Consider the following 20,479-nt stretch of genomic DNA (forward strand, 5'->3'; position numbering starts at 1 on the left):
GTGGGTTAACTGCCTTGTTCAGGGGCAGAACGACAGATTTGTACCTTGTCAGCTCGGGGATTCGATCTTGCAACCTTTCGTTTACTAGTCCGCTATAACCACTAGGCTACCTGCCGCGTCATGTGATCTGTCTGGAAGATCAATCCATGTTCCACAACGGTCTGTTAGCGAACCACGATGTGCAAGGTACTATTTGATCCCAAAACGTAGAATCTAATAAATAACATCAACCATTTTAAATATGGATGTATATCTCTGCCTTGGGCCACTACAGTGGGTTTGAGTATGATTGGATGTTGGCTGTTCAAAGCCCTTATCACCAGAGCTCTACTGGCCTTTAACTTTTATTGTCTCAAAATCAATCGGTCACAGAAGCACTATGAAGAGTTTCTCTAGTCTCAGGAAACTCAACCCACAGTATGTTTCCGATGGCAATTGCAGCCTGCTTGAAGAGATAACTCTCAAAGTGCTTTTCTACTTTGGAGCGGAAAGCCTCCAAACTCCTCTGTTTCGTATTGTCCTCATAATACCCCCCTTTTTTTTATTGATTTATTCACTTTCTGCCTGTCGAGGAAAGTAATTAGGCTTGCCAAGCATGGCTTAGTGTGTGTGTGTGTTGGAGTGCAGTTTGGATGTCCTTTGTTTCAGAGGTGAGTGTTTTTGAACTCTTCTCAAAGGCAGACAGTTGTTTGATGGCTGATTAGGAATTGTAGTGTGTGACTCCGGCTAAGTCCCTGCTGTTAGCTATGGCTTTATTGGACTGAGTCCCCATCGTTTCTATTAGCACGGCGCGCACGCACGCACGCACGGCGCGCACGCACACACGCACACGCACACCACACACACACACACACACACACACACACACACACACACACACACACACACACACACACACACAGCTTCTTAAGATTTCTGTAACTGATACTAACACTTTATCATCTGATAAAGCAACTTTTAGACTTGCACTGGCAAAGAGAGAGAGAGAGAGAGAGAGAGAGAGAGAGAGAGAGAGAGAGAGAGAGAGAGAAGACAGAGAGAGACAGAGAGAGTGACAGAGAGAGTGAGAGAGAGTGAGATAGAGAGAGACAGAGATAGAGACAGAGAGAGTCAGACAGAGAGAGTGAGTGAGCTTTGACTATGTACAGACTCAGTGAGCATAGCACTGCTATTGAGAAAGGCCGCCGTAGGCAGACCTGGCTCTCAAGAGAAGACAGGCTGTGTGCACACTGCCCACAAAATGAGGTGGAAAATTATCTGCACTTCCTAGCCTCCTGCCAAATGTATGACAATATTAGAGACACATATTTCCCTCAGATTAAACAGACCCACAAAGAATTCGAAGACAAATCCAATTTTGATAAACTCCCATATCTACTGGGTGAAATACCAGTGTACCATGACACCAGCAAGATGTGTGACCTGTTGCCACAAGAAAAGGTCAACCGGTGAAGAACAAACACCATTGTAAATACAACCCATATTTATGCTTTGATTATTTTCCTTTTTGTACTTTAACTATTTGCACATTGTTACAACACTGTATATAGACATAATATGACATTTGAAATGTCTTTATTCTTCTGGAACGTCTTTGAGTGTAATGTTTACTGTTAATTTTTTTAATTGTTTATTTCACTTGTTTTGGCAATGTTAACATATATTTCCCATGCCAATAAAGCCCTTGAATTGAATTGAGAGAGAGGAAGAAGGGGGACAGAGATTGAGACCCGCAGAGCAAACGCAGAGCGAGATGATGGTATAGAAACAGCAGGACTTGCCCATTCCTCCTCGTCATACTCCTTATGGCACGGTATGGAGTCCTGGCGCTTCAGAGGTGTCTGTCCGTCTTCTCTGATGGGAGCCGTCTGGGAGCCACCATCCACATTATTACACACTACCACAGGGCTGTCTGTAGCCGATGGCTGCCCAGGACTGTGGCCTGGGTTCTGGGGTGGGCTCTGGCCTTGTTGACCCCTCTGGCTGGGACTAGGGTGGTCCTGGTGACTGTGACCCTGGTGGCCTGGCAGGGTCTGGTTCTGGTTCTTCGTCACGTAGCCGGGCTGTGCAGCGTGGAGGGCCAGCAAGGCGCTCTTCACCAGCTCGTCTTTGAGCGCGTGCACAAACTGCTCCGTCTGCAAGAAATCAGAGGGAAGAGCGGGAGATTGAATGAGTGGGATGTGGGAGGGTGGTGAGGTAGGGAGAAATACAGACAGAGAGTGAGAGAGAGAGAGAGAGAGAGAGAGAGAGAGATAAAGGGAGGCAGAATGAAAAAGAGAGAGAGGGTGAATGAGAGTTCCAGAGAACAGGGGAGAGGGATATCACTGAGGAGTTCATCAAAAACTGAGTGTGTGTGTGTGTGTGTGTGTGTGTGTGTGTGTGTGTTCAGCGGGCTAGTAAAATGAAGGAGTGATGGAAGATCAGCTTTCCTCCTCGCTAGCCTTCCCCTCCGTGTTCGCTAGCGCCGGCGCCAGGCACCGGCAACAACGTCAACAACAAGAAACTATTCAATTCCTCCTCGGTGAGCCCTCTCGCCTCCGAGGGGTAGCTACCTTCTTTGTTCTCAAATTCACAAGCTGCTGAATGCTGATGATCATCCAGCGCCAAGACGGCTCGTACCCCGGCACCACAGATAAGGGCTCTCAGGAATAATTGAGTTAGCATAGCAATAAGCAATTCTATTACCACAGCAAACCACATGCAGTCTAATACGACACATGAGCAGAGATCCTTTGAACAGGCGAACAAGAGAACCAATGAGAGATGGAACAAATGAATGCGGCATACGTTAGTAAACGAAACCCACCTGGAGCATCTCTCCCCGTGCTGCCACTAACCTCCTGAAACATGACCCAGAGGGTAGAGAGGAATCTGTACACCTCTCTGAGGTGAGAGAGGGTAGAGAGGAATCTGTGTACCTCTCTGAGGTGAGAGAGGGTAGAGAGGAATCTGTGTACCTCTCTGAGGTGAGAGAGGGTAGAGAGGAATCTGTGTACCTCTCTGAGGTGAGAGAGGGTAGAGAGGAATCTGTGTACCTCTCTGAGGTGAGAGAGGGTAGAGAGGAATCTGTGTACCTCTCTGAGGTGAGAGAGGGTAGAGAGGAATCTGTGTACCTCTCTGAGGTGAGAGAGGGTAGAGAGGAATCTGTGTACCTCTCTGAGGTGAGAGAGGAATCTGTGCACCTCTCTGAGGCGGGAGAGGAATCTGTGTACCTCTCTGAGGTGAGAGAGGGTAGAGAGGAATCTGTGTACCTCTCTGAGGTGAGAGAGAGGGTAGAGAGGAATCTGTGTACCTCTCTGAGGCGCGAGAGGAATCTGTGCACCTCTCTGAGGTGAGAGAGGGTAGAAAGGAATCTGTGTACCTCTCTGGGGTGAGAGAGGAATCTGTGTACCTCTCTGAGGTGAGAGAGGAATCTGTGTACCTCTCTGAGGTGAGAGAGGGATCTGTGTACCTCTCTGAGGTGAGAGAGGGTAGAGAGGAATCTGTGTACCTCTCTGAGGCGAGAGAGGAATCTGTGCACCTCTCTGAGGTAAGAGAGGGTAGAAAGGAATCTGTGTACCTCTCTGGGGTGAGAGAGGATTCTGTGTACCTCTCTGAGGTGAGAGAGGAATCTGTGTACCTCTCTGAGGTGAGAGAGGAATCTGTGCACCTCTCTGAAGTGAGAGAGGAATCTGTGCACCTCTCTGAGGTGAGAGAGGAATCTGTGCACCTCTCTGAGGTGAGAGAGGGTACAGAGGAATCTGTGGACCTCTCTGAGGTGAGAGAGGGTAGAGAGGAATCTGTGTACCTCTCTGAGGTGAGAGAGGGTAGAGAGGAATCTGTGTACCTCTCTGAGGTGAGAGAGGAATCTGTGCACCTCTCTGAGGTGAGAGAGGAATCTGTGCACCTCTCTGAGGTGAGAGAGGAATCTGTGCACCTCTCTGAGGTGAGAGAGGAATCTGTGCACCTCTCTGAGGTGAGAGAGGAATCTGTGTACCTCTCTGAGGTGAGAGAGGGTAGAGAGGAATATGTGGACCTCTCTGAGGTGAGAGGGTAGAGAGGAATCTGTGTACCTCTCTGAGGTGAGAGAGGAATCTGTGCACCTCTCTGAGGCGAGAGAGGAATCTGTGTACCTCTCTGAGGTGAGAGGGTAGAGAGGAATCTGTAAACCTCTCTCAGGTGAGAGCGGGTAGAGAGGAATCTGTGTACCTCTCTGAGGTGAGAGAGGAATCTGTGCACCTCTCTGAGGCGGGAGAGGAATCTGTGTACCTCTCTGAGGTGAGAGAGGGTAGAGAGGAATCTGTGTACCTCTCTGAGGTGAGAGAGGGTAGAGAGGAATCTGTGTACCTCTCTGAGGCGAGAGAGGAATCTGTGCACCTCTCTGAGGTGAGAGAGGGTAGAAAGGAATCTGTGTACCTCTCTGGGGTGAGAGAGGAATCTGTGTACCTCTCTGAGGTGAGAGAGGAATCTGTGTACCTCTCTGAGGTGAGAGAGGGTAGAGAGGAATCTGTGTACCTCTCTGAGGCGAGAGAGGAATCTGTGCACCTCTCTGAGGTAAGAGAGGGTAGAAAGGAATCTGTGTACCTCTCTGGGGTGAGAGAGGATTCTGTGTACCTCTCTGAGGTGAGAGAGGAATCTGTGTACCTCTCTGAGGTGAGAGAGGAATCTGTGCACCTCTCTGAAGTGAGAGAGGAATCTGTGCACCTCTCTGAGGTGAGAGAGGAATCTGTGTACCTCTCTGAGGTGAGAGAGGAATCTGTGTACCTCTCTGAGGCGAGAGAGGAATCTGTGTACCTCTCTGAGGTGAGAGGGTAGAGAGGAATCTGTGTTCCTCTCTGAGGTGAGAGGATAGAGGAATCTGTGTTCCTCTCGGAGGTGAGAGAGTAATCTGTGTACCTCTCTGAGGTGAGAGAGGAATCTGTGTACCTCTCTGAGGTGAGAGAGGAATCTGTGTACCTCTCTGAGGTGAGAGAGGGTAGAGAGGAATCTGTGTACCTCTCTGAGGTGAGATAGGAATCTGTGTACCTCTCTGAGGTGAGAGAGGGTAGAGAGGAATCTGTGTACCTCTCTGAGGTGAGAGAGGGTAGAGAGGAATCTGTGTACCTCTCTGAGGTGAGAGGGTAGAGAGGAATCTGTGTACATCTCTGAGGTGAGAGAGGGTAGAGAGAAATATGTGTACCTCTCTGAGGTGAGAGAGGAATCTGTGTACCTCTCTGAGGTGAGAGAGGAATCTGTGTACCTCTCTGGGGTGAGAGAGGAATCTGTGTACCTCTCTGAGGTGAGAGAGGAATCTGTGTACCTCTCTGGGGTGAGAGAGGGTAGAGAGGAATTTCTGAGGTGAGAGAGGGTAGAGAGGAATCTCTGAAGTGAGAGAGGGTAGAGAGGAATCTCTGAGGTGAGAGAGGGTAGAGAGGAATCTCTGAGGTGAGAGAGGGTAGAGAGGAATCTCTGAGGTGAGAGAGGGGAAGGTGGTACTTGGAGGATATTGGAGGGCTTGTACGGAAACAGTGTGAGACTGGAGAATGGCGTCTTTGTCCCCTAGTGGTTATCTAGTAGTTGCTCCTGGAAGACCTCTTTGTGTTTTCAGGGTTCTGTTTCAGCTTTATATCTGGCAAAGTGATCTGACAAGGAACAATCTGTATGTATGTATATTAACTGAACAGAACAAAAAACCCTGCTAGCACTGGGAGTCATAGAGGCCTGGTTTTGGCAGACAGCCTTTCTTGTAGGGCCTTATCAAACTGGGTTATGGTGGTTGTTGAAAAGTGCATGTGTGAACAAACAGTTACAGAGTGGGATTACATTCCATTCACTAATTGCCTATCCTGTACAGTATATAGTCTCCATTATAACTGTCAATGAATCATTTGAGAGCGGTATAACTCTGGATTGAAATATATAACTTGATTAACATTTGGTGCAAGTTCACATTTACATCAATTAGGAGAAAACTTTATCAACATGGATACTCGCGCGCACAAAAATGCACGCATGCACACACTTCCCCACAACCCAACCCCACCCACTTCCACACAACCCAACCCCACACACTTCCTCACAACCCAACCCCACACACTTCCCCACAACCCAACCCCACACACTTCCCCACAACCCAACCCCACACACTTCCCCACAACCCAACCCCACACACTTCCCCACAACCCAACCCCACACACTTCCCCACAACCCAACCCTACACACTTCCCCACAACCCAACCCTACACACTTCCACACAACCCAACCCTACACACTTCCACACAACCCAACCCTACACACTTCCCCACAACCCAACCCCACACACTTTCCCACAACCCAACCCCACACACTTCCCCACAACCCAACCCCACACACTTCCCCACAACCCAACCCCACACACTTCCCCACAACCCAACCCCACACACTTCCCCACAACCCAACCCCACACACTTCCACACAACCCAACACACATTCCCCACAACCCAACCCATCACACTTCCCCACAACCCAACCCATCACACTTCCCCACAACCCAACCCCACACACTTCCCCACAACCCAACCCAACACACTTCCCCACAACCCAACCCTACACACTTCCCCACAACCCAACCCCACCCACTTCCCCACAACCCAACCCCACACACTTCCCCACAACCCAACCCCACACACTTCCCCACAACCCAACCCCACACACTTCCCCACAACCCAACCCCACACACTTCCCCACAACCCAACCCATCACACTTCCCCACAACCCAACCCTACACACTTCCCCACAACCCAACCCTACACACTTCCCCACAACCCAACCCCACCCACTTCCCCACAACCCAACCCCACACACTTCCCCACAACCCAACCCCACACACTTCCCCACAACCCAACCCCACACACTTCCCCACAACCCAACCCCACACACTTCCCCACAACCCAACCCCACACACTTCCCCACAACCCAACCCTACACACAAATCAGTGAAGCATAAAACCTCAATAGGATCAAAACTCCCACAGAAACCCAAAAGGAACTTAAAATGCCAAAATCCATATTCAAATAGGAATGTGCTTATCTTCCACAACGTTCATTTGCAATCGATGGAATACATTTGGTATTCATTGGCTTTTCTGGGGTGACTGAACAATGCATGGTGAGAGACATGGTATTTCACACTCTGGTCATATTTGCTCTTCTTAACCGCGGGGTCAAGGGACCAAGCTATTTGATTGCGACAAAGCCCATCCAGAGCCATTGTTATTATATTAGGATTAGACTCACAATGACTCAGATAGTTGATATTCTATTAGACTAACTCACAATGACTCAGACAGTTGATATTCTAATAGACTAACTCACAATGACTCAGATAGTTGATATTCTATTAGACTAACTCACAATGACTCAGACAGTTGATATTCTAATAGACTAACTCACAATGACTCAGATAGTTGATATTCTATTAGACTAACTCACAATGACTCAGATAGTTGATATTCTAATAGACTAACTCACAATGACTCAGATAGTTGATATTCTATTAGACTAACTCACAATGACTCAGATAGTTGATATTCTAATAGACTAACTCACAATGACTCAGATAGTTGATATTCTAATAGACTAACTCACAATGACTCAGATAGTTGATATTCTAATAGACTAACTCACAATGACTCAGATAGTTGATATTCTATTAGACTAACTCACAATGACTCAGATAGTTGATATTCTATTAGACTAACTCACAATGACTCAGATAGTTGATATTCTAATAGACTAACTCACAATGACTCAGATTGTTGATATTCTAATAGACTAACTCACAATGACTCAGATAGTTGATATTCTATTAGACTAACTCACAATGACTCAGATAGTTGATATTCTAATAGACTAACTCACAATGACTCAGATAGTTGATATTCTAATAGACTAACTCACAATGACTCAGATTGTTGATATTCTAATAGACTAACTCACAATGACTCAGATAGTTGATATTCTAATAGACTAACTCACAATGACTCAGATTGTTAATATTCTAATAGACTAACTCACAATGACTCAGATTGTTGATATTCTAATAGACTAACTCACAATGACTCAGATAGTTGATATTCTATTAGACTAACTCACAATGACTCAGATTGTTGATATTCTAATAGACTAACTCACAATGACTCAGATTGTTAATATTCTAATAGACTAACTCACAATGACTCAGATTGTTGATATTCTAATAGACTAACTCACAATGACTCAGATAGTTGATATTCTATTAGACTAACTCACAATGACTCAGATAGTTGATATTCTATTAGACTAACTCACAATGACTCAGATTGTTGATATTCTATTAGACTAACTCACAATGACTCAGATAGTTGATATTCTATTAGACTAACTCACAATGACTCAGATAGTTGATATTCTATTAGACTAACTCACAATGATTCAGATAGTTGATATTCTATTAGACTAACTCACAATGACTCAGATAGTTGATATTCTATTAGACTAACTCACAATGACTCAGATTGTTGATAGTCTCCGGGTTTATTCTCTCTCTTCAGTTGTTTGCATTTCGGGTAGAGGATTGTCTATACTGTGCTGTGTGGTGCATTTGAAGGTGTTGCGTCTGACAGAAAATACTCTAAGGGTCGGTTTCTCAGACAGAGAGTCCACTAAACACACTGTACAATATCAGATGAATGTGTGTTCTAATCCAGGACTTGGTTTAAACTGTCTCTGGTGAAAGAAAAGCACATTTCAAATCGCTCAATCTCACGTGAGAACTTCACTTCACTCTGGTTCTCACCTTCACCTACTGTGGAGATCTAAGGACCGGAAATCCCCTGAGAGAAAGAAACATTGAGTTCTTCAATACATCTGTGATCTCAACTGAGGGAAAAGTGCAAGTCAGAGGTGAAATGCTTACGGTTGGAGGAGTGGTTTTTATGTGTGATACTGTATGTTTGATCTAAAGTAGATGAAAAAACTGCAAGAGGAGTGGTTTTTATGTGTGATACTGTATGTTTGATCTAAAGTAGATGAAAAAACTGCAAGGCTATACGCTCACCACTGATTTGAAGAGGATGAGAGGAGTTGTCTGTACTATACTGTATGATTAGGGTTATAAATCTACTGGTCATTTACCAAAGTTACTGGAATCTTCGGTAACGCTGGTAATTAACAGGTCCTCTACGGTAACGCTGGTAATTAACAGGTAACGCTGGTAATTAACAGGTCATCTACGGTAACTATGGAAATTAACAGGTCGTCTATGGTAATGCTGGTAATTAACAGGTAACGCTGGTAATTAACAGGTCATCTACGGTAACTATGGAAATTAACAGGTCGTCTATGGTAATGCTAGTAATTAACAGGTCGTCTACGGTAACGCTGGTAATTAACAGGTAACGCTGGTAATTAACAAGTCATCTACGGTAACTATGGAAATTAACAGGTCATCTATGGTAACTATGGAAATTAACAGGTCATCTATGGTAACTATGGAAATTAACAGGTCATCTATGGTAACTCTGGTAAGTTATACTTGAATAATAAAAAATACTCATATAAAGTATAACTTGTTTATATCTGTGTCCATATTGTCCATGAGTTTCTAGTGGATATGGATCAAGAGAAAATAGTCAAACTCATTTTAAAAAATCAACAATGGCATTCATTTCAATTAACGCTGCAACTCCTTCTACTAATGACTTTTTTCACAATTGCCACCAGTTTGGCAGCGAAACATTTACAACAAAGATATAGACATAGTCGAAATAAAAAATATATCAAGAATATTTCATGCTGAAACCCACACCAATGGTATTCACTAAGTTGATGGTTTATATTTAGGATAATGTTTTACGGTTTTGTCATTCTTTATATATTTTTGAAATCATCTTATTATTTTATATATTTTATATATTTTTATATGTTCACATGTGATAAGGCCACACAGAGGGCCAGAGATAATTACAGACACCTGCGATAATCTGAAGTACCTGTATAAAATTCCCCCAAAACCTTGAAAGCTACCAAAAGTCTGGTAGTTTACTGATACACTTAGAACGTTTCCAGTAATATACCCTCCCTTTGCAAACCTACACTACCGGTCAAAAGCTTTAGAACACCTACTCATTCAAGGGTTTTTCTTTCTTTTTCACCTGGGATCCTTTTCCAACAGTCTTGAAGGAGTTCCCACATATGCTGAGCACTTGTTGGCTGCTTTTCCTTCACTCTGCGGTCCGACTCATCGCAAATCATCTCGATTTGGTTGAGGTCGGGGGATTGTGGAGACCAGGTCATCTGATGCAGCACTCCATCACTCTCCTTCTTGGTAAAATAGCCATTACACGTCCTGGAGGTGTGTTGGGTCATTGTCCTGTTGAAAAACAAATGATAGTCCCACTAAGCGCAAACCAGATGGGATGGTGTATCATTGCAGAATGCTGTGGTAGCCATGCTGGTTAAGTGTGCCTTGAATTCTAAATAAATCACAGACAGTGTCACCAGCAAAGCACCCCCACACCGTCACACCTCCTCAATGCTTTACGGTGGGAAATACACATGTGGAGATTATCCGTTCACCTACTCTGCATCTCACAAAGACACAGTGGTTGGAACCAAAAATCTCCAATTTGGACTCCAGACCAAACGACAAATTTCCACCGGTCTAATGTCCTTTGCTCATGTTTCTTGGCCCAGGCAAGTCTCTTCTTCTCATTGGTGTCCTTTAGTAGTGGGTTCTTTGTAGCAATTCGACGGTGAAGGCCTGATTCACACAGTCTCCTCTGAACAGTTGATTTTTAGATGTGTCTGTTACTTGAACTCTGTAAAGCATTTATTTGGGCTGAAATGTCTGAGGCTGGTAACTCTAATGAACTTACCCTCGACAGCAGAGGTAACTCTGGGTCTTCCATTCCTGTGACGGTCCTCATGAGAGCAAGTTTCATCATAGCGCTTGATGGTTTTTGCGATTGCACTTGAAGTCCAAATAGGGCTATCTTCTGTATACCACCACTACCTTGTCACAACACAACTGATTGGCTCAAACACATTAAGAAGGAAAGAAATTCCACAAAGTAACTTTTAAGAAGGCACACCTGTTAATTGAAATGCATTCCAGGTGACTATGTCAGGAAGCTGGTTGAGAGAATGCCAAGAGTGTGCAAAGCTGTCAAGGCAAAGGTGGCTATTTGAAGAATATGAAATATAAAATATATTTTGATTTCTTTAACACTTTTTTGGTTACTACATGATTCCATATGTGTTATTTCATAGCTGTGATGTCTTCACTATTATTCTACAATGTAGAAAATAGTCAAAATAAAGAAAAACTCTGGAATGAGTAGGTGTTCTAAAACTTTTGACCGGTAGTGCATGTATGGTACTTCCTACTTAATTAAAGGAGAAACATGTACAGAGGAGAAAGATGTTGAATGGAAATATAGACTGGGAGAAGTGTATGACCTCATAGGCAGGCCTGGTAGGCACGCCTGGTAGGTACGCCTGGTAGGCACGCCGTATCCAATGTAATTTAACACAGGACGTTTTTCTGCCCAAATAAGGCAATCCTCTTATACTGTAATAATGCATAGAAGCTAATAGTAATAGGTATTCTGCGCTTTTGGATATAAGCATCACTTCCCAGAAGGCAGCAGATGAATTGACGCATCGTTCTTTCACTGATCATCATCATCACCACCAGTAGCAGCAGTAGCAGTAATAACACAGCATCTGAGAACCCGTAGATCGTTGCAGATCTTTCTTTGTTTCATAGTGTGGGTTTTCTGTTTTAAACTCCCCCCTATCCCTTTCCCTAAGGGGAGTCACAGCATCCCCCCAGCCCAGTGACAACCCTCCTCCATAGCCTTGAATCCAAGATGAAAATTGTGAAATAGTCAGTTTGCATCCCAGGCTAACTTCTCCCCCCACTGCTCATCTCACTCCCAGACTCTCTGGAGGAGAAGTCTCTGTGTGTGAGACGCTGGCAGTGGGAGCTGTCCTTGGTGAGTAACGTGACTCTGGATCAAACCTCTCTGTGCTTTCATTAGGGTCTCCCTCCCTCTCTCCCTCTCTCCCTCTCTCTCCCTCTCGCTCTCTCCCTCTCTCTCTCCCTCTCCCTCTCCCTCGCTCTCTCCCTCGCTCTCTCCCTCGCTCTCTCTCTCCCTCTCTCTCTCCCTCCCTATGGACCGAAGCTCCACAGCTATTAGTCTGGACAGTGGACACACATCAACCCAGGGAGCCAGCATGGCTGTGTGTGTGAGTGAGTGTGTGTTTTGAGAGTTTCCGTGGAAATGCCATGGGTAGAGCACCTAATTCATCCAGGATCATACATTATATGGTGAAAATTGTGTGCTGAATGTGTGGTGTTGCTAGGCGGACTATGGATTATCAATGTGTTGTTGTTTGTGTCGCACTGCTTTGCTTCATCTTGGCCAGGTCGCAGTTGTAAATGAGAACTTGTTCTTGTTCTCAACTGGCCTACCTGGTTAAATAAAGGTGCATTTTTTTTTAAAATCAATAAATGATAGATTAACTACTTAGGGTGAACACAACACAGCACAACAAGCAAATGTGCAAACACATTCTATGACAGACTACTCATGCATATGAGGTGAACAACTATCCAACGGACAACCATCAATCAATCTCCCCATCCAACTATATCTTTCCCCATACACACCCTACCACATGCCTCCCTCACTCCGCCCACCACACACACACACACACCCAACCACCGAGACAGAGACACACAAAGTTTGAAGTTCCAATCAGAGGAGCAGGGCCGGCGCTGACCAGGCCGCCTGCGTGTCTAATCAAGGATGAGGGGAAGCGGTGACAGAGAGAATGTACCAATTAAACTGTCTGATTGGGCTCTACTCCACTGTGGCAAAAACAATCTCTCACTCACTCACTGCAGCAGATTGCAAATCTGACAGCACCAGATGTAATTCATAATTACACGGATAAAACACCAAGTGTCTGGTCCATAAAAGTCTGCGCTCGTCGACTCGCAATTCACTTTTGTTGGCTTTGGCATTTTAATGATGAGTTATGGACAGTGGGTATGACGAGAGGTGTGTGTGTGTGTTTGGGGTGTGTTTAACCCTAGAGCTAGATGTCTTCACGGCAGATGTTTTGTAGTAGGTGACAGTACGCTTGAAGGGCAACTTCAGGTCATTAAAATACACTTGCTGCAGCCAAATATATTCAGCAAAATACAGTATAAACAATCATCTCTGAGGCAAAACACATGCTCACACAGTCACAGTAAAGGAGATTTTCTACAAATAGCTACAGTTTTAATCCCCCTGGTAGCTCACCTTCCAGGCTTCACCCCACAGGCTTCACCTCCCAGGCTTCACCTACCAGCCTCCCCCTAACCTGGCTTCACCTCCCAGGCTTCACCTACCAGCCTCCCCCTACCTGGCTTCACCTACCTGGCTTCACCTACCAGGCTTCACCTTCCAGGCTTCACCTTCCAGGCTTCACCCCCCAGGCTTCACCCCCCAGGCTTCACCTCCCAGGCTTCACCTACCAGCCTCCCCCTACCTGGCTTCACCTACCTGGCTTCACCTTGCCTGTTTACACACTAGCACAGCAGGAGGGAAGAGCTTTAAAATGAGCTCCCCCGTGGTGCTACACACATCCAGATGGTGGCATTCAGCCCATCACCTCCAGCACCCGGGGGAGGGGTACAGATCCAGACAAGTTAAGCAAAGCACTTCTACCCGTGCCTTTGAGATCCATCGTGGGGGAAAGGAACATGGACAGAGGGGGTAGATTGTTGTGGTGGTTGGATACATGTGTGGCTAGCAATCCAGCCAGGGGCACTAAGCAGCACCCCCACCCCAGGCTTGGAGCTAAATGGTGGTGAAAAGAACAAGTAAATAGCTGGTAGGTGGTGGTGGTTCTGGTAGTTGTGGTGGTAGAGGCCTACTCACCTTTCCAGCCAAGGTCTTGAGTGCCTCCCTCAGCCCAGCCATGGAGTGCTGCTGGGCGGCCTGAAGCAGCTGGTCTGCCAGGCCAGAGATGAGAGGCTGGAGATGGCCCACACTGTGCAACACCTCCTGGGCCTTGGCTGTGTGCTCTGGGGAGTAGTAGATGCACTGGTATGCTGTGCTGAAGCTGAAGAGGTGATGGAGAGACAGAGAGAGAGAGAGAGACAGAGAGACAGAGAGAGACGGAGAGAGAGCGAAAGACAGAGAGGAAAAGAAAAGGGTCAAGATTTTAGAGGATTGTACAGCAGTGTAGATAAAAACTGCTAAAATAAGAAACATTGTAAAAACTTGGCGGTTTTTACTGTTTATTGCATGCGGTTAAATTTGACTGTATGAATCCAGCTAGTTTCAGCAGTGCCAAACATATTCAACTATTTTACATACTCAGACATGTTCAGCATAGAAATATATTTGACTCTTCTAACTTGACCGGAGAGAGCGAGAAGTGAGAAACGAAGGAGAAGGATCAATGATACTGTAGACAGAGGCTGGGCCTGGGAGTTATTTAGATTAAATCAATGGCCCGCCCACAGAGTAACCAATGTCCAGGCATATTGCAAACCACCTGCAAGAACAGATTCATTTCAGCTCATTCTGCATGTTCCTATATGTCATTAGTAAGCAAAACGTATACATTCCACATACAATTATTTTGTCCATTTAGAACAGTGATGACTATGGATCGGTTTGTAGTCTAGATAATAGGATAATCACAAACAGTCCACTGGTAAATGTGTTCTAGTTGGATTCATTACCGCCACAATACAGTGTGGGGTATAGTCTGGATACAGTAAGTCAAATGTTGCTCTAGTTGCCTGAAACTGTATCATAGATCAATGCTTTCCAACGCTTCAATCAAAAACCACCTAATTAATATCTGCAGCCAGATGAAAATGATGAATTATTAATACTTTTTTCATTTTTAGGGAAGCGTTTCACCCTCAGATGAAACGTGTTTTGTCAGTTCATAGATTCAGGGCACATCAGTCCCAATCAAACGTTCACCTCGAGTAAAGTTTCAATGACTTTCATTGAGTTCTCCACAGTGATTTCCTGCCATCAGACCGAGCGCGTGCGTTAACGAGGAAGTGATTTGAAGCAGTCAACCCTCCCAGCTGTTTTGGATTCAGCTCTGAACAGCCTGTATGTAGGCCAGACCCTGGAGCCAGATCCCAAGGCATAATTGACTGAAGACTGAAAGAGTGAATGTCTTGAGAACGAGCGAGTAGAAAAGAAGAGTCCTCAAAGCAATCTTTTATGACACATCCCCTTCCTGCTTTATCAGTACAGTACCTTTATTACTTCAGGTGTACTGGGGGCTAGCTAGCTGCTGCCAATGTAGCATCCGATTGGTTAGCGCTAACGAACCCTGGCCTTGTCATTGTGGCTAATGAGTTCTCTGGAGATAGGCCACCCGCTGCAGCCCAAAGACAATCAGACTTCGGCTTCTTATAAGATCCAGTACCATCGTATCCCATCTCTACAGAGTAGCCTAGCCTATAGTCAATACTAGGGAAGTTGCTAGGGAATACTAGGAAAAAAGCCACCATTTGTTTGAATGATAATTTACGTAAGTCATTTCGTTAAAACTTGGGCATTCTCTTTGAGTTGGAGTTCTTATTACCACATTGTGCAGGAGGGTACAAATGGAAGAAGATAAATAAAACAGAACACCGCCGGAAAAACAACATTGTCTGAGTGAGTGAGTAAGGGAGACAGAGACTCATAAGCTAATTCCAGCTGCATAACAACACTGTTGACTCATAAGTACAAATCCAGCCATTAGCTATCCTGTGCAGTGGATAATCAGTGTTTACACATGGTCCCTACCGCCTGATGCCACAAGAGAGCATTGACCTATATCGGAGCTGGTTATTGGAGGGAAACCATAAATTCCTCACCAGGATGGCCTGTCAGTCCAATAAGCTAGCTAGCTTCCACCAAAGCCAAGATGGCTGCCGACAAGCACAGTGAAGAGAACAGAAACCCTGCTTGTTAAGGGAAAAGCTTAAAAATGGACACCCGACCTGGAATATCCTTGTTTACAATGGTGGAGGAATCTGTTGTGAGGTGTTTAATCAAGAAGCAAAAGATTTTGGCTGTGTTTCTTAGCGTTTACTGGCAATTTGCTGAGCCACAAGCTAGCTAGTTAAATATAAAATACATGTTTGTATACACGTTATTACTCTGCAGATGATCTTATATCTCCTGTAGGTTACATCTGAGAGAACCAGAACCTCCCAGGAGGGGGTGGGGATGGGGGGTCTTTATCAACCCAACTCTCCCCCAGACACAGCCTCCCTAGTGGGCTAGCTATCCCACACCTCGCTCTCCGCCCTGGAGCATCCACCCACCCACTCTAGACCTACCTATTAGGAGGAATTATCAAAACTAGCAAATAGTAAGCAGTCTAGCAAAACGTCCCCCCTTGATGTTCCTAAATGATCAATGGGAATTGGTTATGACAGTAATGAGAGGGAGAGAGGGAAAGAGAAAAAGGAGGAGAAGAAGAAGAAGCAGCAGCCTCTCTTCTCTAATTAAGCCCGTGTCTCCGGCTCATGGCTAATTAATAGTGGGGAAGGAAATTAATGAAGAGCTTCCAGGCCTGCTGTTGACAGCCAGCAGGAGCAGAACACTGCATCGGAGGACGGCAGGACAGGACTGAGGCCCACAACTCCCCGGGCCAAAAAACACACTCTGTCATTGAGACACAGACAGGCCTGGCACTGTAAGGCAACTTATCCTAGACCAGTCTGGTCACTGCCAAAGCCCACTCTGTCATAAGTGAGAGGACTGGATAGCAACTGATCTTAGACCAGCGTGGACCTGACCAGACCAATGCCATTGCCAAAACCCACTCCGTCATAGAGACAAGGCTGGAATACAACTGATCGCAGACCAGTTAATAGGGCCACCTCCATCAAACAGTCCTCCTCCATCAACCAGACATACAGCCTGCACCAGACTGATGCCAGAACAGCCTGTGTTTGAACAAGATTGTGTCCATTGGTTCCTCAGGTCTGGTTCCCCAAAGCCCAGTCTGTCATAAGACAGTGCTGGATAGCAACTGATCTTAGAACTGTTTCTCAAATCAGACAAGGACCAACAGCCACTCTCACGGGACTAGGCACTGATTTCAGACCAGTCCTTGCTGTAGATCTGACCAGGGCTACTGCCAAAACCCACACTATCATATAGGAGGACAGGAGCATAGAAATATGAAATGAAATGCAGTTTCTTACATCTGACCAGGGCTACTGCCATTCTCCATCACACAGACAGACAGCCTGATGCCAGAACAGCCTGTGTTTGAACAAGATGGTGTTAATCAGTTCTCTACTGGTTCTAATACACAACTTATTTTGCTCCTTTGCACCCCAGTATCTCTACTTGCACATCATCTTCTGCACATCTATCACTCCAGTGTTAATGCTAAATTGTAATTATTTCGCCACTATGGCCTATTTATTGCCTTACCTCCCTAATCTTACTACATTTGCACACACTGTATATAGACTTTTCTATTGTGTTATTGACTGTACGCTTGTGTATTCCATGTGTAACTCTGTGTTGTTGTTTTTGTCGCACTGCTTTGCTTTAGAACTTGTTCTCAACTGGCCTACCTGGTTAAATACAATTTTAAAAACTGCAAAGGTCCTCTCTTTGAAACCAATAGGCATCTCTCTGTTAAACTAACTGCCTGGGAATAACACACACACACACACACACACACACACACGCACACACGCACACACACACACACACGCACACACGCACACACGCACACACGCACACACACACACACGCACCCTATTTAGTTGGACAGAGTTTTGCAAGTGAAGTTAAACCTTGACATCCCAGGGGACTCTATTAGGTGTATGTACTTACTGTAGCCTGAACCAAACGGTTCCTGCTGTGACTACTGCTCCCCTCCACACCCCAAAATGACCATTAAGCAGTGCTGCCTGAGCAGACGGGCGGCCCCACAACAATAAAGGTCAGACACTCGGCAGTGCGTAGAGCGAAGGAGCGACACAGCACAGCTTGCACACACACACACCACCTGTCCTCATAAGCTGGGGCAGCCCTCATGCTGGGGCGCCCAGTGCGTGTACACACACACACACACACACACACACACACACACACACACACACACACACACACACATGGGAGAGAGAGAGAGAGACTGTATAAAAACAAGAAGTGCTTCAACCCCCTCTCAGCAGTGTTCCCCCTTACAGAACCTGATGATGCACATTAAATAAACCTGGGCTCCAGCCAAAGTAAGCGTCTCTTATCACTGTACAAAAAGCTGAATGATTCAAAGGAGGGGCTTGTTAAAGAAAGATTAGTCCACAACGTCTACAGGGTTCAATTAAAAAGAAGAAAAAAAATTATAATCGGTGACTTTTCAAACAGCCATTTGGGTGGAAGGCATGCATTAACGAAAGCTAAAAGCACCTGCCCTGTATGTAAATAGCTTTGTAGGATACTGAAGGGGCCCGAAGTGCAGCTGTTAATTTAACTTCCTTCAAGGCCCCATACTAAGAAGATATCGCTGGCTCTGGCTGTTGTATTCTGTAGGTACAACGCCAAGGCTCCCATCCCGCTCTCTCTCCCTCTCCCCATCTCTCACCCTCTCTCGCCTCCCTTATCCCTCTTTCTCCCTCCTCTCCTCCTCCCCCTCTCTCGCCTCCCTCTCTTTCGCACACTCCTCCTCTATCCCCTCTTCCTCCCCCTCCCCTCCCTCTCCGCTCTCCCCTCCCTCTCCGCTCTCCCTTCCCTCCATCCCTGCTCTCTCCTCCCTCTCCGCTCTCCCCTCCCTCTCCGCTCTCCCTTCCCTCCATCCCTGCTCTCTCCTCCCTCTCCGCTCTCCCCTCCCTCCATCCCTGCTCTCTCCTCCCTCTCCGCTCTCCCCTCCCTCCATCCCTGCTCTCTCCTCCCTCTCCGCTCTCCCTCCCTCCATCCCTCCTCCCTCCCCTCTCTCCCTCCCTCTCTCCTCTCCCCCTCCCTCTCCTCCCTCCCCCTCTCTCCTCCCTCTCCCTCTCCCCCTTCCCTCCTCCCTCCCCTCCCTCCCTTCCCTCCTGCTCTCTCCTCCCTCTCCGCTCTCCCTTCCCTCCATCCCTGCTCTCTCCTCTTCTCCCTTCCCTCCATCCCTGCTCTCTCCTCTCTCCCTCCCTCTCCCCTCCCTCCCTTCCCCCTCTAGGTGCCCGGGATGAATGGCTCTTTTTTTGCCCTCCTGGTCCCACCTCCAGGTTTTTCTTTTTCCCCTCATCCCTCATTTTTCCTCTCCTCCCTTTGATTCATTTATATGTCAAGTCTCACATCTAGACTATTGTTCCCTTTAATCAAAGACGATTACAAAAGGCTCTTGTTCAAAGGCAGGGTGTCTGTCTGTGTGTGTCTACAGATTAGGTCTAACCTCGCTATCTATTTTCATGACATGACTTAATTTCAATTTATTTCAAAACACAAAACACGGTCTTCAACAGCACATTGAAGAGCACCTCTTGGCAGATACGCTCGAGTCAAAATAAAAATGTCCACCGTAGCATAACATGCAAATTAAGTCACAGAAATTGATTTTCCCCCATTGAAAGAAAACATGCAACTCCATTAAAATGCCAACGAGGCAAATAGAAGCAAATCCAAGATAACCATGGAGAGGAGCATGAAATCCCATTTTAGGGAAATGACTGACAAATGACTGGATTCCGGGTCAGACATGAGATGGGGCTTGGCAGTTGGCCGTTCCTCGGTTAGCCAGGCGGAAAATTGGAAAATATAAGCTACAGTTAGCTAAGTCAAATATGAGACAAAAAAGTATCCCTGGGTACTCCTTCCTTGCCCAGTCTAATCTCTCTTTCAAAGCAATTGATTTTACTTCAGTGGACTCCTCGTTCCAAAATATGCTAACTCTTATCGTAGTGTATGCTAGCAGATAAGCGTTGACTACTGGGAAAATTCGCTTTTACAGTTCATAAAAAAAATAAAATAAAAATGCTCTAACTTATTTTTCTTCAAACTTCTTTTCTCTCAGTTTCATTCTTTCTTTCTCTCTCTCTCTTTCTTTCTTTCTCTCCATCTCCTCTTCTTTGTTGAGCTCTAATCTCAGTGCAACTAATTGGCTCTGACATGGTCCGTAATGACTCGACAGTCGACAGAGAAGCTTTGGGGAAAATCACCTCTCATTTCCTCAGGCATCACTCAAGTGGCCACACGCTGAACCCATGACAACCCCCCTCCATCTTACAGCATGGGAAGGGCAAACGTCGACAAGATACAAAACGCTGATCTCAGATCGGAGGACATTAAGGCGGCCATCTTGATTAACGACCCCAGGGCCAAGCTGTACTCTTAAAACGTCTCAGAGTGGGAGTGCTGATCTAGGATCACTTTAGCATTTTACATAATATTGAATACGATGAAATGGACGGGGGAGGGCCTGATCCTAGATCAGCACTTCTTACTATGAGACGCTTTATGAATAGCTATGGGGGATGGTG

General features: G+C 45.9%; 1 protein-coding gene across 8 annotated transcripts in view; it reads right to left on the reverse strand.

Annotated features, from left to right (window-relative positions):
- The window catches only part of inpp4b (inositol polyphosphate-4-phosphatase type II B), a 253,535-nt gene that overhangs the window by 25,113 nt on the left and 207,943 nt on the right, over positions 1-20,479 (reverse strand). For all 8 annotated transcript variants that reach the window (XM_045716544.1, XM_045716543.1, XM_045716550.1 and 5 more), the window contains 2 exons: positions 13,914-14,097; positions 1,782-2,135 (listed from right to left, as the gene is read on the reverse strand). In XM_045716544.1, the coding sequence (XP_045572500.1) occupies positions 1,782-2,135; positions 13,914-14,097 (538 nt within the window). The remainder of the gene's footprint in view (positions 1-1,781; positions 2,136-13,913; positions 14,098-20,479) is intronic.

The sequence above is a fragment of the Salmo salar genome, chromosome ssa04 (assembly GCF_905237065.1).
Source record: "Salmo salar chromosome ssa04, Ssal_v3.1, whole genome shotgun sequence".
Lineage (NCBI taxonomy): Eukaryota > Metazoa > Chordata > Actinopteri > Salmoniformes > Salmonidae > Salmo > Salmo salar.